The 20731-nt window shown below is 38.8% G+C and overlaps 1 protein-coding gene across 1 annotated transcript in view; it reads left to right on the top strand.

Annotated features, from left to right (window-relative positions):
- LOC121900087 (CUB and sushi domain-containing protein 1-like) overlaps window positions 1–20731 on the top strand; it is a 431770-nt gene that overhangs the window by 385434 nt on the left and 25605 nt on the right. The window contains exons 52-62 of the mRNA XM_042416050.1: window positions 1370–1558; window positions 1802–1987; window positions 2659–2856; window positions 4317–4490; window positions 6747–6920; window positions 7229–7402; window positions 9626–9814; window positions 11594–11770; window positions 14064–14249; window positions 17678–17854; window positions 18454–18633. Coding sequence (XP_042271984.1) covers window positions 1370–1558; window positions 1802–1987; window positions 2659–2856; window positions 4317–4490; window positions 6747–6920; window positions 7229–7402; window positions 9626–9814; window positions 11594–11770; window positions 14064–14249; window positions 17678–17854; window positions 18454–18633 — 2004 coding nt within the window. The remainder of the gene's footprint in view (window positions 1–1369; window positions 1559–1801; window positions 1988–2658; window positions 2857–4316; window positions 4491–6746; window positions 6921–7228; window positions 7403–9625; window positions 9815–11593; window positions 11771–14063; window positions 14250–17677; window positions 17855–18453; window positions 18634–20731) is intronic.

The following is a 20731-nucleotide window of genomic DNA, read 5'->3' on the forward strand; positions in this document are numbered from 1 at the left end:
TGTTTTTTGGGGAGGTAATCATGGTAATCAAGCACAGTAATGCACTGCAAGATGTCCTTGTGTACTGTAGGCTGGACAGCTGCAGCTACTCTGCATTTAACATTAACTGCATGTCATTCTTGCCTTCGTCCTATTCATTATCCTGCAGCTGACAGACAAAGGCACCACTAACCATCACTCTTCATTTTTCAGTATGGCACATTGGACGGGTCATGTGATATCGCATCACAGAAAAGAAACAACATCAGAACATATCAGATTATCTTGTCTACACATTTGCACAATTCAAACATTCACAATATATTGTTTGACAGGAACACTTCTCTCCTCCCGTTTCCCACCGGGATTGATGAAACACTGCATCTGTCTATCTCTCTATCTTAATACAGTTAAATATAGGTATGAATAGCCCAACATGTTTCTTTTAAAGATCGTTCTTTATGTAGGTATTCACATTTCAATGTTTCCTGCAGGCCGGAAGGGAAGTAATTCAAACCCCCAGGGTCCCAATAAGTTAGCCAGTGCAATTGAGTATTGAACAGCAACTGATATGGAGTCCCTGAGATAAAATCTTATCCAAGAGGAGTTCATGTCTTTTTATTACAATTATTAACATTCAATAGGAAGGAATTGAAGGACTAGGTCTTCATGCCCTGACAATATATCTAAGACCACTGAATGATCATGTAAGAGAGAAGATAAGATCTAAAATTAATGGTGCAGAGACAACAGATTGATTGTAGCACATGGAGTGAGCAAAAGAGAGGCCATATGACTCATTCCGGAGAGGATGACGGTTTATAGATGACAATAGAAATTATAGAGTGACTCTGTTGTCCTGACTGGAGTGGGAAAGTCATTCCACCAATGTGAAGCCAAAAGGGAGAAGAGCCAAGGTGGAGCAATGACCACATCGGACAGGAAAGGGAGAGCCAAGTGGCCCACTGTGGTGTGTTTTGTCAGATGTTTAGATTGTTCTCCATGCTCTGACAGTCATGCTTTTATCTTCACTTCCAATAAGACAAAAAAGGACTGCTTCATTTACAAAGGCACAGGTTTCTGGGCCGTTAATTAAACTCACTGACACTGTTGCTAACTGTAATGCCAAAGGGGCCATACATGATATGCAAAATGCCTTTTATCAAAAGTGCCTGCTAATGGGAGCATTAGTGCTGTAATGTCTTCGCCTTTTTTTCTTCTTTTTTTTTTTTTTTTTTTACCAAAAAACATGTATCAAGGCTTCAATTGTCAATTAACCCATAAAAATATACGGATATTAGACTATTAGCAGAGTTTGCAATAAACTGAGAATACACTAAGAAACACCTTATTTCACTTTTTCTACACCTGTCTTTCTTTGTCTCTCCAGCTGCCTACTGTAGCATTAATGACCCCCCAGTGAATGGGGGAGTGGTCAACCGAACCAGACTCCGTCCAGGTAGCCGACTTCAGTTCTATTGTAACCGTGGTTACCGTCTAGTAGGCTCAAGCAATGCCACCTGCAGGCTCCACTCCAATGGGCTTTTCCAGTGGGATACACCGCCACCATTTTGTCAAGGTAGCATCATAAACACAGTCTTTTTCTGTTCCGTCAGTCTGTTCTTGTTGATTTTTATGCACGTGTTAAGTGGTCAACAGTGTAACTTTGTAGTTGTCCTGGATAGCTCCAAGGAGTGAAGGAGCATTACTATAAAGGTGTTGAAAAGTCAGCTATAAAAGTAATAAGACAAGTTGGCACAAGTTAAGAAGTTACATTTTGAGAAGAGTTCCCCGACAACACTTCTCTCTTTGTGATTGGCAGCTATCTCGTGTGGAATCCCTCAGTCGCCGGGCAATGGCAGCTTCCATACTTTCCAGTATACGGTGGGTAGCCAGGTGACCTACCACTGTAACCATGGTTACCACCTTGACCCCGGTCTTCCACTGACAGCAGTGTGTTTGGAGGATGGCAGCTGGAGTAATGCTGCTTCACCCCCCAGATGTCTATGTAAGTATAGTTTTACTATGATTTTAAGGGCAGTGAAGAGTATAACATGACAAAAAAAATCTAAACTAAAGGTTAATTTACTAGTCTTTTCTGGAGCTTTCTACCACATCTTGTGGTCTTCCTGGATGGAGTGGAGTTTGCCCAGTTAACACAGTTATTATGTTATCTCTATGACAATGGAACAAACACAATCCACTGAGGGACAGCATGAGATTTTTTGGGGTGGTCAAATTACTGTTCTAAACATCAAGAGTAATACTCAAAGAGTATAGAGTATATATGACATAAACATAAAGTTTTTATCCAGAATGTCTACTGAACTTCGGTGTTTCAAACAATAGCGATGTAAATGTACATATTTTACCATCACATACTGTCAGTGTGTAATACAAAAGACTCGAAAATGTATTAAAAATGTCTTATGTTCATTTCAAAATGTCGATGTGCATTTTATTAACTAATCAATTTCAACCAAATTCATCATTCACGGCAGACTTTTAATGACTCACTCATTTTAAATCTATTAGTTATAAAATATGGTCATTTAATACATTTTAATTAATTAAATAGTTTATGTACAGAAAAGAGGGTTAAAATTGTGAGCTTGTATTCTTGAAAACTTAAAATGAATGTTTTATTTAATTTTAATTTGATTACATTTTATTTTCCAGCGGTCCACTGCCCCAGCATTGAGAGCACCTTATCAGATCACATGACCTACCGTCTGCTCTCTGGTAGGCTGGGAGAGTTTGGTTCTATGGTGATGCTGGAATGCTCAACAGGGTACTATTTAGGGGTAGGGCATCGGACGCTTCGTTGCCTTGCCAACGGGACTTGGGAGGGGTCGGATGCCCCAGCTTCATGCAAGAGTAAGTATTGATAGACATGTGAACACCATCATGACAATCCTGTACAAAAAAACAATATTTTTTATTGTTTTTATAGATTAGAGAATTCCACTGATATATATTAAGTTTTGTGTGATTGGGGATGACATACAACTTATTTTATGAACCTGCATCCCTTTCTGTTAATACACATGCCCACATTTTAAATTTAAATTTCGTACATCTTTGTATTCTACACTGCACACCTAATTATTACCCCATTCCATGATGTGGGGTGCCTACAATAAATGAACAACTTTCATGAATGGGGAAGAGAAACCACATAAACCAAAGGATTTATAAAGTAGCCACAGGAGAAGGGAACATATGCATGCAAAGACTATCAAAAGAATAATACTGGATTGAAGTTGTTGCCACAATCTGTCATGAATGAGTTATCAAAACAGCACATACCCACCCTGGTACAAGTAAAACAACTGGAAAGTCAGAAAGTTATTCCTCTGATAGAGTTAGCTTCCTTTGTGCCAAGAAAGCATGTGCTTTTGAATTGGTTTGAGTTGAAGCATGGCCGTGTATAATACTGCCTGCCACGGGTCTAGTAGGTTTGATTGTAGGACAGGGACAGCTTGAGAGGGAGCCAATTTTTGTGAGTATGTGTGTTTATCCATTCCCCCTAGTACTTCTTTTTTTTAAAACAAGTTAGTATGTGTTTCCAAACGCCTTAGGATCTTAACAACTGTGCATTGTCTTGGGACTAACTATTTTAAACAAAATTCAGCCTGTGCTTTGTAAAGGCAGGGTATATGTGGGCAATAGTGAAAGATTATTTTTTCAAATAGAGTGTTACACTGCAATGTGCCTCTGCTGCTTATTTCATAAAGGGAAATTGTAAGAGAACATTGGGGCTTTGAAAACTTGACAATAGGCTACAGAATTTCTTAGTGTTGCATAATATATGTATGACATTAAAAAAGTGAATGTTTACACTTGAAAAGTTTTGTTAAAAATGATTAAAAATTTAAATCTGTCTTACATTAGACCATTGGTTTTCAATTTTTTTTACATTGTCAATTTATTTCTTCATGTTTTTCATGATCCAGTATTTGAGTTGACCTACCTAACGCTGCAGCAGCTCTGAGGAATTTGGCAACATAACAGAAGTGTCTATTCTTCAAGTTGGCCAGTGGTTTGAAAACAGCGTCTCTAAGGATATTAAGAAAAAAAGATATTAAATCTTCTGACCCAAATTCAATACAGTCAGGTATTGTACTGGGAAACTAGATTTGCAGTGTTTAAACTCGGAACAACAGTCTTGTTTGGTTTTATTCATCTGCAGCTACCTCTTTATCAAAAATGACCACCAAGTCAAGTAAAACAGTGAAAATATAACAGTATAACTGGCCCCATAATGTCATGTAATATCTAACTTCAATTGTCAATCTGTAATCACATGATCTTATCATATTTATTTTATTTTTTAGTCATCTCTTGTGGTGAACTTCCCTCTCCACCCTTTGGCACCAAACTGGGGACGTTGACCACATTTGGAGCAACTGCAATCTTTATGTGTAACCATGGTTACACACTGGTGGGGTCACATGTCAGAGAGTGTGGCGCTAACGGGCTGTGGAGTGGTGCAGAGACCAGGTGTTTAGGTAAGGCTAATCAAATTTGAAAATTGCAAATAGTGTTGTGGTCTATCCAATGCCACTTTGGCACAATCTAATCTATTATGAAAGGAAATCCAACAGGTATGAATTAATTAAAACAGATGACAGTCACCACAATGCAATCAAAGACCCATTTTTCTCAAGATCTCCTCTCTTTTTGTACATTTCTCACATCTCTGTAAAAAATATAAACTGATTAGTGTCTGGTATTAGCACAGTTGGGACACCTGTATTTTCAGTCTTCTATAATAGCACACCAGACTCTGAACGTGTCACAGTGTAATGGCAAATCAAAAATGAATATGTACAAAATGTAAAATGCTTATAAATGAGATGAAAAATCTTCTGTAATTTGTTTACTGTAAGCCGGGTCTATCACTATATCTCGCACAAATGGTGTAGATGTGCGTAGGATGTCAAGGAGTTTTTGTACAGCATGAAATTTTTTTATGCAGATTTATGAAAACATGCACTTTATACATCAGCTTTATTACTACATGGGGTTGCTACAGGTGTCTAGGTAAGGTCCATGGAAATTAGACAAGCATTAAGGAAGATAAACTGTGCACATGCCTCAGTAACTCAAATTATCTACTACTGAGACGTTTTATTACTTAATACATTAAAAGCTTGATTTAGACCCTCAGTAAGCACTGACTAGAGATGATTAATCCTGATTTTACATGCACACTCTACTCCAGTGATTCAGCCTTAGAGTTACATGCATGAGTAAGAGGCCTCATGCAGGATACACATTTTATGCGATGAATGTATAAATCAAGGCGTGTCCACCTTCACATTACAATTCTCAGATTCTGATGCTAATGAGGGTTGGCAAAATAACCTAAATGTTGATGTAAGAAGATTTTAAAGTCACTAAATCACAATTTTAAATACCTATTGGTTTAAATGCCAGTTACAGTAGCAGTACTGTATTTGTCAACCACACACACACATACTGTATATAGATAGGCTTAGGATTGCTTTTTTTTCCTTCATTATGTTGTTTATTATAGGTGATGAACACTTCTAATTGTCAATCAACTTAAATTGTAGTAATATGTAAATGTAATCAAGCCCTTCTCCATGAAGTGTATTTGTGCACCCCCTCCAAACCTATTTTAAAAATCTTAAGTTCGTAAACCGAAATAAAATATTAAAATAGCACATCTGCAATAGTTTCCAATTTAGATTAGATTATACGGTTAGTTATTTTCACACAGGGACACTTGTGTTTATGTTCCACAATCCTTTTTATATCCATAATCTGATTTTATGGAATTCAATAATGTATTGAAGAAATGTTTCTCTTCAAAATAAGCAAATCATCTGTTCCTCACAGTTTCGGAGAGGCTGTAATTTGCTATTTTTCAGTCTAAACTGTGACATTTTTACACACTCCTCTGTGTATTCAAGAAGTACAAATATTGATAACACAATAAATTACAATTTGCTTCAGAAGAACCCTCAAACATATCTACTGCTGTCAACAGTTTTGGTATTCATGAAATAACCTTTTATATATGGTGGATTGTGGCTCTATAAAATTGGAAATCTGGGATAATGATTATGAGTGGATGGTGATTAGAAAAGTAGTAGAAATATCTGCATTACATCAGCTAAAATCTGCAATGAGTTTTGCAAAATAATCAATGTTCTAGATGCCTGTTTTACAGTATTAATCGTCATACGAGATTGTGTATCAAATCATTTGAGAAAATAACTGTATTAAATGCCAAACACATCAAAAAGTGCTGTTCCTCGGTCATTGACTTCATAAGGCACAGAAACATGAAGGGAGGGATTGATTGGTCTCTTAATAGTTTAAACTGTATTGAATTCAATTCAGTGGTTCTCCACACCTAAGCTCTTAAGATGTGTCCTGCAATTTATGTGCCCCAAGTTTTAAGAAATCATGAAAGGACGTGGTACTTGGAGGCCACTTAGAGAACACAGAGAAATCATTTAAATGTAGCAAGTGCATCTGTAATTACTGTCTTTGAGCTGTCTTTGAACATTGATTGGCAAATGCACTGCTGACGTCACTGCACTGATATTTGAAGTTTTAGTTTTGAAACAGCTCTTGTTGATTGTTTGATAGTCTAACTGTTGGGACAGTGAGCTATAGTTGGTGTTTTAAGATCGTAACCTCTGGAACACTGATCCAGCACTGATGACTTTAAAGCCCAAGATTAGAATTTAATTATACTGCATTAATTCCTATCATTTTGTCCCTTCTAGCTGGTCACTGTGACTCTCCAGATCCTATAGTCAATGGCCACATTAGTGGAGATGGCTCTAGTTACCGTGACACAGTGGTGTACCAGTGCATGTTAGGATATCGTCTAATCGGCACATCAGTTAGAATCTGCCAGCAAGACCATCGGTGGTCTGGAACAACACCTGTCTGTGTCCGTAAGTACTTGATATAATAACCATACATGATATAATAACTGTTGTAGTTCATTTGTATTGTATCATGATTTGCCCTTTTATATAATGTGAAAAGTTAAAAAGGTTTCCCCCTATAAATTGTATTATATAATTGTTCAAATTGTTCTTTCGATGACTAACTCTCCAGCATCCAAAGTATATATGTTCCAGCAAAAAACTGAAAATATCACAAAATATCAAGTCGAAAATACCACAAAGCTGCCCATAATACTTTTTCCCAAACCTCAAATTTCTCATCATACTTCTTTCTACTCACTCTGCTCCTTCAGCTATCACTTGTGGTCACCCCGGCAACCCAGCCAACGGACGGACCAATGGCAGCGAGTTCAACCTCAATGATGTTGTCAACTTCACCTGTAACAGAGGTTACATCCTCAGTGGAAATGCACGCGCTCAGTGTCGACTCAACGGACAATGGAGCAGCCCCCTACCTGTCTGCAAAGGTCACAAACACATATATTAACATTTGAGTTACAGACTTATACCTATGAACTTCACTGTAAAGGCTCTGGTTGAATCAACTCTTCAGATTAGAGTAATTACGAGCAAGATGGTGCTTTCACTTTGGTTTTCATTTCAAAATAATTTGATATAGATTAAATTGTTTGAATGATGTTGCCACCTTTGAAAATGTTAGCAGTTTGTGAAATATTATTATAACCACTTCTAACAATGGCTAAAATTAGAAAAATTAGACCCATATGGCAAAAACAACCTAGATTTTCATTTAAACCATGTATTTTAGAAGGTCAACATGTAGTCTGGATTTGTTGGCCTGATTTGCTTCTAGCTACAGTATGTCAACTGGAACATTTTTGGTCAAATCTGCTGCCAACAGACTGTAAAATTGAGAACTGAATAATTGTAGCATTAACACATACTTACCGTTGAGCTATATTCCATCACAATCAGCGTGATTGTGTGTGTGTGTGTGTGTGTGTGTGTGTGTGTCACAATTCATATGCGCACACACACAGCTGGGTACATGTCCAGAGACACATTCTTCTCCTCTGCTAACCATGCGTGGTTGTTACCCTACAAGTCTCCCCAGACCTCCGGTAGTGTAACAGTTATGATATACTAAAGCACGCACACAAACAGGCATTCTGCACAGTCATGAGAGCAGATCGATACAGCGTAGTCGCTCACATGGGTTTTCCATTGAAGGGATTCATCCTCGCTTGCTTGCTCCTCTCCATTTCCCTCACTTTCAGTTTCTTCTCCCTCTCCCCCTCTCTCTCTCTCTCCCTCCCAGCAGCAGCTGTCAATTATGAGACTGAAACTTTCCTTGTTCCCATAGGGTGCCAGACACACACACTCACACACACACACACACACACACATCCATGTCCCCCATGGACTTGAATTTGAGTGAATGTCAGCCTCCCTTGTGACATGTGGAAAATAAAACTGCACTCTTATTGGACAAGCATCCACCCAGAGAGCAGAGCAGAATGGAAGGGACCAGAGGAGAGGGGAGAATAAAGACAAACTCCTGAAAACAGAGCAGGGTATGACAAAAGAGCAGTTTAGAAAAGACCGGCAGAGTGACAATCTAAATTTGTAACACTGTGATTCACGGTTAAGGACCCTAACAGTACCCAACACTGTTGTGTTTTCTGCCGGTTGTTCTATACAGTTCCAGCTCCACCATGTTGAGGGTGGTTTGATTTTTATTTGATTTTGTTCTTGATTCATGCGAGCTGACTTTACTGCTAACATTGTTATGTTAGCTGCTGTGGTGCCACAAACAATAGCTACTCCAAATTTAGGAAGATCCTGGTTCCTCTCCTCTCCTTTGGACCACTACAAAGAGAATAGTTCAGGGTTTTGGCTCTACAGATCTAGTGCAGGGATGAGGACAGCTCACCTAAGAGTTGAATATGCCTGTTACCAGATAGTGGACAGAGATATTCAGCTTTAAATGTGCTATGAGAGGAATGTTGTGTTCAGTGGGAGAGGATGATCTAGTTTTGTACTTATGATCAGTAATGGATGATGTTTCTTATTTTGTGTTTGTCTTTATTGAGTGGGATAGATCTGCCTGTGCTTAATAGTAGCACCATTGAGTAGTTAAATAAAGGGATTTTTTAAAGGTTTTCTATGGAGCATTGCTTATGGAGATTTTTTATGAGTGGTTCATACATGCACACACACTGAGACGGGTGACGCCATACACCGTCCTGCCATTTGTTTCACATTATTCCACTAATCTACAGATGACAGTAATGCGCTAGCAAAGGCAGGGAAAAAGAAGACTGTTCGCTTATAAACATGGATGTGAACAATGCATGTTTCAAACTTTGAAGGAAAATAGGCTGTTTTATGAGGACAGAAATGTATTCAACATGTTGACTAGATCTCAAGGATACACGAAACATGTTTTGCTAACACTGAATGGAAACGTAATTTTGTTTACAAGAAAACTCCACAGGGAACCTTTAAATTCAAATTCTCTTCTATCCTCTCTTCTCTCATTTTCTCTCTTCTCTCTTCAATAGTAATAGCAGTAGTTTTATATATACAGTACTTCTTATCTTAGTACACCCTCTGTCCATTGTACCAACGTATGTATGAAACATTTCCACCTAAACAAAGCGGAGAATGATTTCTGTCTAATAACTATTTGAATAGTTTCTAACAGTGTCACCTGCTCTTTTCTTCAGTGGTAAACTGTTCAGACCCCGGTCATGTGGAGAATGGTGTGCGCCAGTCTGGCCTACGTTACCCAGAAGTCTTCAGCTATGGCATAACTGTGGCAATCCACTGTAAACGAGGCTTCTACCTGCTGGGCTCTGCACTCCTCACATGCCAGCACGATGGACGGTGGGACAGACCAATCCCACGCTGCCTAGGTATGGATGGACAAATAGGTGATACAAGTTGCTTTAGAATTATTTGAATTTTAGAAAAATAGGAGACAGAATCAGAGATGGAAAGGGCAACAGATTGTCATTCAAAGGCATATAATGAAAATATTTGTCCCGTTGTGGTCAAGTTACACGTTTTTGTATACTGTAATGTAATACTGCCATAAAAGTTTGTCGTGTTGTACACAAGTAGGCAGGCAGGTGGATTTCTATTTATTTTGCTTTATATTTGTCAGGAAAAGCCATTTGTGGAGTGAAATGGCTTGAAGAGCCAGTAGGAGAAAGATGAGGAGCAAGATGAGGAGCAAGATGAGGAGCAAATGAGAAACTGAGAGAATAAGAGAGAGTTCAAGGGAGAAAATAGGAGAGAAGTAATAAAAGGAAGGCGAGAATATGAGAGAAAGAGGCTTAAAGGTTTTAGCATGTTTGTAAGTGTGTGTGTGTGTGTGTGTGTGTGTGTGTGTGTGTGTGTGTGTGTGTGTGTGTGTGTGTGTGTGTGCGCACATTTTAGGGGAAAAAAAAGGTGTGCATAGGTCTCTTATGGCAATAGGCGCTCTTGTCAGTGAGCTACCATGGCTGATAGAAACATAGAGATTAAACTATAGAGCGATAGAGAGAAGATGGCTGATTCAGAGATGGAGAGAAACACAGAGAGGCAAACAGGACCGCAGTAACAGAAATGAGGAATCAGACAGAGAGGAAGAGGGCAGACACTGGTGAGAGGCTGGTGTCTGTGCATCGAGCATTACATTCGAGAAACAAGGTCTTATTGGAAAATTGGGGGGAGAGGGGTGATGACTGAGGGGCAAGGAGAGGATGGAATAATACAATTTGGGGGTAAGGGGAGATATCGGAGGACCAGTCATTTGGTAGAAATAGAAAATCGAGAACAGTTTCATATCTTTGTCCTCCAGAAACCTGTGCTCTGTAAAACGTCGATTTTTCCAAAATTGGAGTAAAAACTAGAAGATTTTTTTCTCTGATTCCCGTTGCTTTGACTGTGTGCAACGATTTCCACTTGTTTCCTGCACAGACAAGAGGGAGAGAGACGTCTTTTTGTTTTCTAGCTAAAGTAAATTTAATTTGAGATAAGTTATTAGTCCCCTCTCTGTTAAAACTCAACAAAAATAAGCCTCATTGACATGACTGTTAAAATACAATGTCAGCAAAGCAGCATGGATTCTGTTTGTACAATACTAATATATTATTAACTGACAAAAGGTATAAAAATGGTAAGCAAAGGTAAGTTTCTGTGTCATATCACTGTATTTGTAAAATAAATAATATCTCATTTAAAATGTTAAAAACACGTTGCGGGACATTGCAATGTCTTGAGTGATGTACTGCTGACATTTACTGTATTTACAAAAAAGAGATATCATGACATATTTTGTTTTCCAATATTAGAGCAAGTTTTTTAAAATAATATTTATCTTCTTTATCTAATTTGGACAGTAAATTAAAAATGAATTAGTTTTTGATGTAGCTCAGAGAGCTCTCTCCGACTCTCTCTCTTTCTCTTTTTCCTGTGTGTGTACTTTGACACATCGACACAAAAACAACAAACACTTACCTTAATCCCCCCCCCCCCCCCCCCCCCCCTTTGCTGTCACCTTCTCCCTCTAGCTGTCTCCTGCAATGACCCAGCTGCACCACCTAATGCAGTAGTATTTGGAATCCATAGTTGGACACAATCCCTCACAACCCACAAACGCTAACGCCATCCTCCCATCTCTCTCTTTCAATCTCTCACTGTCTCTGTAGCTATTTCCTGCGGTGACCCTGGTGTACCCCCTAATGCAGTGGTGTCTGGGACCCACAGTTGGACGTATGGTTCAGTGCTGCAGTACTCCTGTCTACCTGGAGGGGTGCTGGTGGGCAACACTAGTCGCCATTGTCAGGAGGATGGCACTTGGAGTGGAGCGCCACCATACTGCACTGGTAAAGGCACACTGTTGAACAAAGCAGCATGTATGTCTTGTGGTTTTCAACTGGTAGAATACCTCAGCAGAACTTGGATATTTATTCAGTTACAGAACATTATCATGCATTTTAATACAAGCTGTCACAAACAGTAGACATGTTGGCTGTCTGCTTAGCAACAGCAATATTGGGTCACAGGATCCCCCTAGCAATCACAGCCATTGAAATCAACAGCATTCATGCCAAGAGTGACAACGGGGAAATGCATAAAATTATGATAAATGCTTTTTTTTTTTTTAACTGTTTGCAACAAACAACACACATAACACACAGACCTACTGTACATCTCCAGCCATAGAAGAAAAATTCTAGAATAAAATTACCATCACATATGTTGTACATAGAACACGCCACGTAAATAAGATATAAATACAAACTTCTGACATACAAAACTCGATGAAAACCTCAGTGAACAGAAGAATGAAACTTGTTTAGTTAGTGAGCAAGAAGTAAAATGGGTTCAGCTGTCAAAAAATAGAATCATCCCATCTGATGGAAGAACTTTTTTTCCACTCCCATTAGAATGAGCTATATAACACAGGACAGTCAGTATAAATATATCTTCATTGTTATTGCTCCAGCATAACATTAATCTATAATATCACCTGTGACCGGTAATATGCTACTATGACAATAACAGGTGCTAACTAACTGACAGGGAAGTATGATTGAAGCTTTACAACCTACCTGTGTATTTCTATGTCAGAATTTCATAGCAATTCCAAGCCCTTATTTCTTTGGATTTGCTTTTGATTTTAGCAGTGGGTATGATGCCCTTTATGCAAATGATGACAGTGCGAGACTGTCAACTAAGCCAACATATACATACACATACTGGAGATTATTCTTCCACAACAGTGAAGAATGACATTGAGGTCTAAAACTACTGTGGCACCATAAAATGAGAATGTGTTCTAGGACTAGAGTTTTTACTTTTACACATTTACATTCATACATAACATAACATACTTGAAGAAACATTTAATTTTATGTCAGGCCAGTAATCATTTTATTTCAGTTAGAAATTGTAGCAAACTGTTCAAATCTCTGGCTATAAGATACTATAATTAACTACCTCACTCACTCCATGACCCTGCTCTGCCCTTAATCTAACATTTATCTTCTTTGCTCAGAAAATGATTTTCTGTCTGTCCAATTTCATCATCTTTTTCAACAGTTAGCAGTATACAAATGTACAGTTACTGGCTTGCTATTAGCTGGTGCATAGTATAAAATAATGGTTTGGATAATGGATCAAGATTCCCTGTGCAAGTGATCTTGAATATAGCATATCTATTATTTCAAAGCATTTGATTTAGAAATTGAGATGACTTTGGGTTATTTATCTAAACTGAGTGCATTTTGTATGCAACTTGGCTTGAGCTGCATGTGTAAGAAACAGGCAGGGGGGGGACAACGTGGAAGAGTCTTGGTCTACTACTCAGGTCGTAAGTGCTGCTCTACAGTAGGCTTACGCAGATCCCACAACACTAAAACTAATAATTTTCTAACTCAGCATCGACTCTCAACAGCTGAAATGCAATAAGCTTACTCTGCTGGCCTCAAAACAGAATGCTCAGCAGGGGCAGAATCCATCCTGCAGCTGAAGACCTCATTGAGATGCAAGACGCTGCATTTGGAGCTGTACCCTGTTAAACTCACAAATCCCTACCGATGGAATTTAAGCTGCTAAAATTGTGACACGCTCAGTGCTTTTAATGCTAGAACAATTTGGTATAGCCTAAATTCAAAGTACAGTTCTACAAAGTTTGTGTGTCTCTGTGTGTGTGAGTGTGTGAGTGTGTGCATGTGTGCGTGTGTGTGTGTGTGTATGTGTGTGTGTGTGTGTCACTGTATATGAAAGCCTGAGTAAGCAAAAATATTTGTGCATTTTCTGCAACAGCAATGAGATGACTAACATCACAAATGCTTTTTAGTGGATGTTGTTGACCTGTAGCTCGAATGCGCGCGTATATTTTTAGCATCGTGACTCTGTGAGAGACAACTTCCTAACCCTGTGTTTCACCAATTTGTTACATAAAATCACTAAAAACTATTACGAGACTAATGGACATCAGTTGAATGCAGCTGTTGTTTCACATTAGCTGTATTTGGATTGTCTGTGCACACATGTACGTGTGTTTCCATGTTTGAGTCTCATCAGTTCAGGACTGCATCCATGGTGTGTATGTCTTCTTCTCTGGCTCTTGGTGTCTGGTACATTAACTTTAAGTCTCTTCTATTGCTTTAGGTGCAAGTCCAGGAATCTGTGGAGACCCAGGGATCCCTCCCCACGGTGCCCGTTTGGGAGGGGAAGAATTTAAAACCAAGAGCCTGCTGCGATTCAGCTGCGAGGCGGGATATAGTCTGATTGGCTCAGCTGAAAGGACCTGCCTTCACAATGGCTCCTGGAGCGGCACGCAGCCTGTCTGTCAAGGTGGGGAAGCGTAACAACGACCATTTATGGGACTCGTATGGCTGTGTTGAAAATGTGACTCTACTGGAAGATGGAACAATAGTCATTAGACACCTATACTGCAACTCACACTTCAAACAGCATACAAAGTGCCATTATTTTTCACAGGGAAGACATTTTTAATCCCATCAGAATTGAAATATGTCACACAACTCCGCTTCAGTACACCATATTTTATTCACCGTACGTTTTCAGCTATCTTGCCTTTATCAGGGTGGATTCTGAGGCTGTTTCTTGTTTCTTTATATCCAATTCATTGATCAGTCATGATTTAAAATAGATATTTGTAGGCTGTTGTGCGAGGTGCTATATTTATATTATTTTATTTATATTTATATGCACCCTTTATCAAGGAAGTTTCATAGTAAAATGATGGTGCTTGCTTTATACGAGAGACTTGGATCTAACAACATAACATGCTGAGCTGTCTGTTTAGAAAACATCATACATTTTGATAGCAAGTTATCCTGGTCTCATTTGAGGTTACCTTTGGGTCCCAACCCAGATTTTATTAACATTGCTGTAAAAATAAACACTGCTGTAAAACGAAGCAGTGCAGATTTTGTATAAACCCACTGTGCATTGGCAGCATATGGACTTAATTATTCAGAAATTTATGTGAAAATAAATCAGCTCAGCCTCCAGAGTTGAACAGCCTAATCTCTTCTTTGGAGAATACAGTGGCATCCGACTATTTGGCATGCTAGTGACAGTAAGCAACTTAGCTTAAAGCATATTACATACATTGTACACTGTACAATGCACATTATATATACTCTATATTGTGTAACTAAAGCTTACACATGACTTACACAACATTGTGTGGGACCTTAACATTGATAATATATCTATGAGTCATGGATCTTCTTCATTTAGAGGGATGTTACTGATAAAATTAAGTTGAGGTGCGAATATATATTTAAGTATATAAGGCTGACTTAAGCTTCAGTATGATTTGCCATCCTTCAGGTGATATCTAATTTACAATACCACACAACACAAAGATTTATGGTACCATTTAACTCCCATAATTTGTGCTCTTATATGTTGCAATATGTCATTTAACATGAAGCTGCAAGTTCACATAATGTTCTATGTTTATGGAAGTAACAATGCTTCCATAAACACGGAACAGTATCTGTTTGGCCTAAATACAAAGGATTGAAGTGTGTCACTCCTAACTGACTGAGCTGGATCTTCCACAGTACTGTGGTAATAGTAAAAGTGCGTCCTATACAACAGCAGTTTTCAAAGACACTCTTTAAACCCATGGGGGTTTAGGGGAAATTAAAGTGGGTCCCCATAGTGCTGTAGAGGCACTGGAATACTAAGCTGCCGCCTATGTTACCTTCCCTATTCCCAACTATGTTAGTTAGGCTGAATATAACACTGCTGACATTAACATTGTATTTAGGTGCAGATTTTAGCTATAATGTGTGTGAATAGGGAAAGCAAGAGTGAGTCATACATTTTCAGTGTACACTCTATAATGTTGTGTGGCTGTGACCCAAAACACCACCAGTATACTAAATATAGAATACTGAACTGCATCAAGACCACAGTGACTTCAGTGAGAAAAATCAGAACTACATCTACTCAAATAAAAAAAGTATGATATTTAGCTGGAAAATTGCAGCTATTGTGTGAAATGTTTCAAACCAAAATGTCATATATTTTGGTCAATAATTTTCATCTGCTGATTTTTATAAAAAAAAAAAAAAGTAATGCCAATCATAAGAACATTACCACTTAGAAATTGTTTTTAAGATGACTCAGAATGTTAATAGAAACCTATAATGTGATTTTCTTTCATGCCAGCAATCAATATTTTCAGATTGTATCTCATTTTGGAATAAAACTCTTGAACAAAAGCACACCTCTCACAAAACTACAACTCCTAGACACAGGACCCGAAGCTGTAATGATACTTATTTTTTTGAGTCTTGGTTTGTCTACATGTATTAAATCACTGACATCAAAATCTAGCCCTCTAGTATTACTGACACCCAAACACACACACACACACCTCAGCGATGTGTGTGTAGGCCTTTGGGTAGCACTAATTATTTATGTCTGTCTACAGTTGTTTTTCATTAAGCTAATAGTGGTTAAAAGCTGATTCAGAAAGGATGAGGGACGTCTATCACTGAGACACATACACAAAGAAATCCATACACCCATCCAGACACATAAACTGTTGCTCATACATCTGTAGACACATAGCACGTACAGTGGTTACACTCAGGCACAAACAGCAGCAACTGAAGCAGTGTGGGTAGAGTGCATCATGAAAGACTGTGTGGTCTGTCATGATGCACTCTACCCACACACTCTGTTACTCTTGGACAGAGCTTTTAAGTGCTCTAACTAATGAATCCCATCAATAGGTGTTTGATTGTTAAAGGATGTCAGCTGTCATGATCTTATTAGTGAAATGTGCTGTGGTTGGTTGCTAATTCCTGTCTGTTCTGTTAATGTGCTGTGCCAGCAAACTAAAGCTCGATTGGATCACTAGTGAAGACCAAAGCCATAGTCCTTCCCTCTCTGTATTCTCGTGTCCTCCTTGAAAATTTTGTGTGATAATCTGCCAGGGCAAAGAAAGTAAAGGATGCTCACATATCCTCACATTTCACTTACCAAGACTGTGAGAACAACACATTATTAATAACCTACTGCACACAGTACAGTAGACTGTATAGTCTTTGGTGGAGAGCCTGTGAAAGCAGCTGTGAAGATGAAAACCAGCGTGTCTTAATGGATGCTGCAACGTCAAGCGCGCAGCCAATCTCAAATATAAATATGTATTCTCTGTGCTCACATCACTGAGACTTTGTTCTCCCCAAGATATCTTGGGAAGGACATTGTTCACAAGTACTGACTGATAATTAGCTTTGCAACCCTGCTGCATGACCAAAGCTTCTTCTTATTGCTGTTTGTTTTTTTTCCCCACAACTGTTGGACATCTTTCCATAAGGATCTTATCCAAAACACTGTTGCATGCATATTTGCAGACAGCATATCTTGATTTTTAACAAGAGGCAGAACCAACAACCGTGCTCGGACTAGTTAAAAACTTAATGCTCAGTGGCACTTTGGCAGGTACAGTGGGCACTGTAGATATATTACCAGCCTCCTGTCACCCTGTAGCTCACAACTAGAATCCTGTACATCTGCTGTTCAGTTCTGGGAATCAGTCCAACAACCCTTAGTTATTAATCAGCCTCACTACCTCAAGGACATATTTTATGTTATTTCCAGCTGACTCCAGTGATAATCTCATTATCCCAGCCTACAGCTGATCAGCCTTGAGTGACAGCGAGACAGTATTGCTCACACTGATATTATCACTATGATTAATTGCCACTGTTTAATATTTCCTCACTCCTCAGCTGTGTCCTGTGGTAACCCTGGTACCCCAGCACACGGCAGAATTGTCTTCAGTGATGGCATCACCTTCGGCAGCTCAGTGGCTTATGCATGCTGGGAAGGGTTCAAAACATCAGGCCTGACCACCAGACACTGCACAACGAATGGAACATGGACAGGACAACCCCCTGATTGTACTGGTAGGATAGCTTTATTATTCTTGCCTTATCACTGTCATTATTACTAGTGGTAACAGCAGTAGTTGTAGTCATTATTATGAAATATTAGCAAAGGTTGAACGAGCGTCATTAGCTATAGGAGTAGAAGTAATATTTCAAATAGTATCTTGCATAGTACTGTTTTTGGTAAAGGATCCAAGAGTAGCATAAATTGTGCATGGGTCGCACAACCTGCTGCTGTGCAGGTACGATACTGTACAAGGGTGAGTTTGTTGTGTCTTAGATTTCAACTTGTAGCTTCAACAGAGACAGACAGGTTTGGGGAAAGGAGAAAAAGAAGGTGGGAGGTAGATTAAATGAGGCGGGGACGTGCTTCAGGGAAGTTAAGGAAGGCAGTCTGTGAGAAAGTTGAGTAGGAGGATGAGGTTAAGGGGCAGGCAGGGAGAAGTAAAAACATCAGTTTTCAGACTATGTTTGAAAGCACAGTAAGTTACAGTTATAGTAAGGCATTATATATGATAAGATTGTCCAAAGATGTTACTATAAAACTATAGCCCTACTGGAACAAAACCATCTGACAGATACTCATTGTATATACTGTATTCTCTCACCTCTTGTAGTGATCACTTGCGGAGACCCAGGGCCAGTAGCTAATGGGATCTATTTAGGAAGTGAGTACACCTTCAACCACACGGTAACCTACCGTTGTAACCCTGGTCACCTGATGGAACCACCTGGACAAAGTGTTTTGCACTGCACTAAAGATGGAACTTGGAACCAAACCAAACCCAGCTGTAAAGGTAAGGCAAATTAACACCAAAATGACTGTTGCCAAAGTTACACTGGACTAGAACAGTAATTATTGGGTTTATTTTAAGATAGAATCTGCAATGATGGATCCTCAGGTTCAATATAGTATAGCATGTAATACTATATTGTGAATTGTTCATTTCCATTAGAGCCCAACCAATGCTGGTTCTTGTCAAAATCTTGTCAATAATCTTTTCAAAACATAGCAGCAAATATTATAGTACCTTTTTAAGACAAATTAAATTTGTATCAATAACAACCATCAACAACAAAACAAAATAAGATTCAAATATGTAAAAATGCAGCTGTACTAAACCATGTAAAAGTAGAGTATGTTGTGAGCAAGCAAAATACTTTTTATTTATCAATTAACTTCTTACAAAGTTCAGTAAACAGAAGAAACCTAAATCAAATCAATATTTGCTGGGACCACGCTTTGCCTTTAAAACAGCAAAAACCCCACCATTTCTCCACAGTACACATGCACACAGTTTTTCAAGGTACTTGGCAGGTAGGTTGTTCCAAACATCTTGGATAATTAGCCACAGGTCTTCTGTGGATTTAGGCGTCTCAGTTGCTTCTGTCTCTTCATGTAAACCCAGACTGGCTTGATGATGTTGAGATCAGGACTCTGTGGGGGCCATACCATCTGTTGCACAACTCCTTGTTCTTTTTATCACTGAAGATAGTTCTTTATGATGCTGGCTATATGTTTAGGGTCGTTGTCATGCTGCAGAATAAATTTGGAACTGATCAGATGCCTCTCTGATGGTATTGCATAATGGATAAGAATATAAATATCTAAAGTGCCTAAAACTTTTGCACAGTACTATATACAGTGTACTAAACTGCTGGTAGATTCTACACTGTAATTGAACGTCATATAGAACATGGACTGGAAGTGGAAATGTGTTAAGTCTCAGTGTAACATAAATCTTTTCATAACAAAGTACAGAACCACAAAGAAGAGTAAGGGTAGTTATTGGTATAGAGCTGTAAAAATACAGCAAAAAAGCCCCACAAAAATAAGTGACAGTTTAAGGAAGAACAATATTTCAGTAGGTGGTGGCATACTAAAATAACAGATTGTGACTTCAACAGAACATTAGAAAGAGACAATGCAAAATTAACATTGGTCCTTACAATAACAGAGTGTTAAGTTAGGGTTTATTTCCTGAAACATTTCAGTTTTTCACAAACACAAAGGGGAAAATAAAAAGGAATGCATTAAAATAAAATGAGTCAGAGTTTTACAACAGCCCGTATTTAGAGTTTAGACTATGATTCTCAACAACAGTAAAAGGGAATGTTTCCTGAGATCCTCCCTGCCATTTCTTCCCACAAACAGAAAATCTCCTGCTGGCTCCTGCAGTTGCTGAGGCTTTGAACTGAGATGAAAAAAAGCGGGCAGAGAGGCTACTGAGAGAGATGGAGAGAGAGGGAGAAACAGAGAAGTAGAAGATAGTGTAGGTGATACAGAATGAGAGTGGGGCAGGAAATTGAAAAGAGAAAATTAGAGGGAGAGAGGGAGAATGGGAAAGAGAGGGAGAGATACAGGTAACAAACTGCAAGCCCTCTGTCTCTCTCTCTCTTCCCCTTATTTTCTTATTTGCCCTCCTTTGCTCCTCACTTTTCTCCTCCTCTTTAGTTTCCATTTCTGCTGTTCATTTTTGTTCAACTCTTCTGTTTTCATCCCCCCTCTATTCTCCCACTTCAAACAATCCACAAGGCTTCATTTGATCCTGTTTTGGAACAACAGCTTTTTCACATACAGACACACATGCGCAAACAGAAACATGTTGAATGAAGGAGTTGTAAGCCATAAAAGTGTAGCTTGACAGGCAAAATCAATCAAGTGTGACTTAGGAAGAAGCAGAAATTGAACAAGTGCAGCAAAGAGAGGGAGGCAAACAGAAAAGAGAGGAAAAGAGAAAGAAGGAGAGTTAAGGGAGAAGAAAAGGGGGGGAAGAATTGATGGGATGAGGAGGTGTGGTGGAAAACATAATAAACAGAAGAGACACAAAATAGACATAGACAGGGTAATGCAGAGATTAAGAAAGAAAATGGGTGGTAGAAAAAAGAGTCAAG

Source organism: Thunnus maccoyii, chromosome 1, assembly GCF_910596095.1.
Source record: "Thunnus maccoyii chromosome 1, fThuMac1.1, whole genome shotgun sequence".
In the NCBI taxonomy this organism is placed as follows: domain Eukaryota; kingdom Metazoa; phylum Chordata; class Actinopteri; order Scombriformes; family Scombridae; genus Thunnus; species Thunnus maccoyii.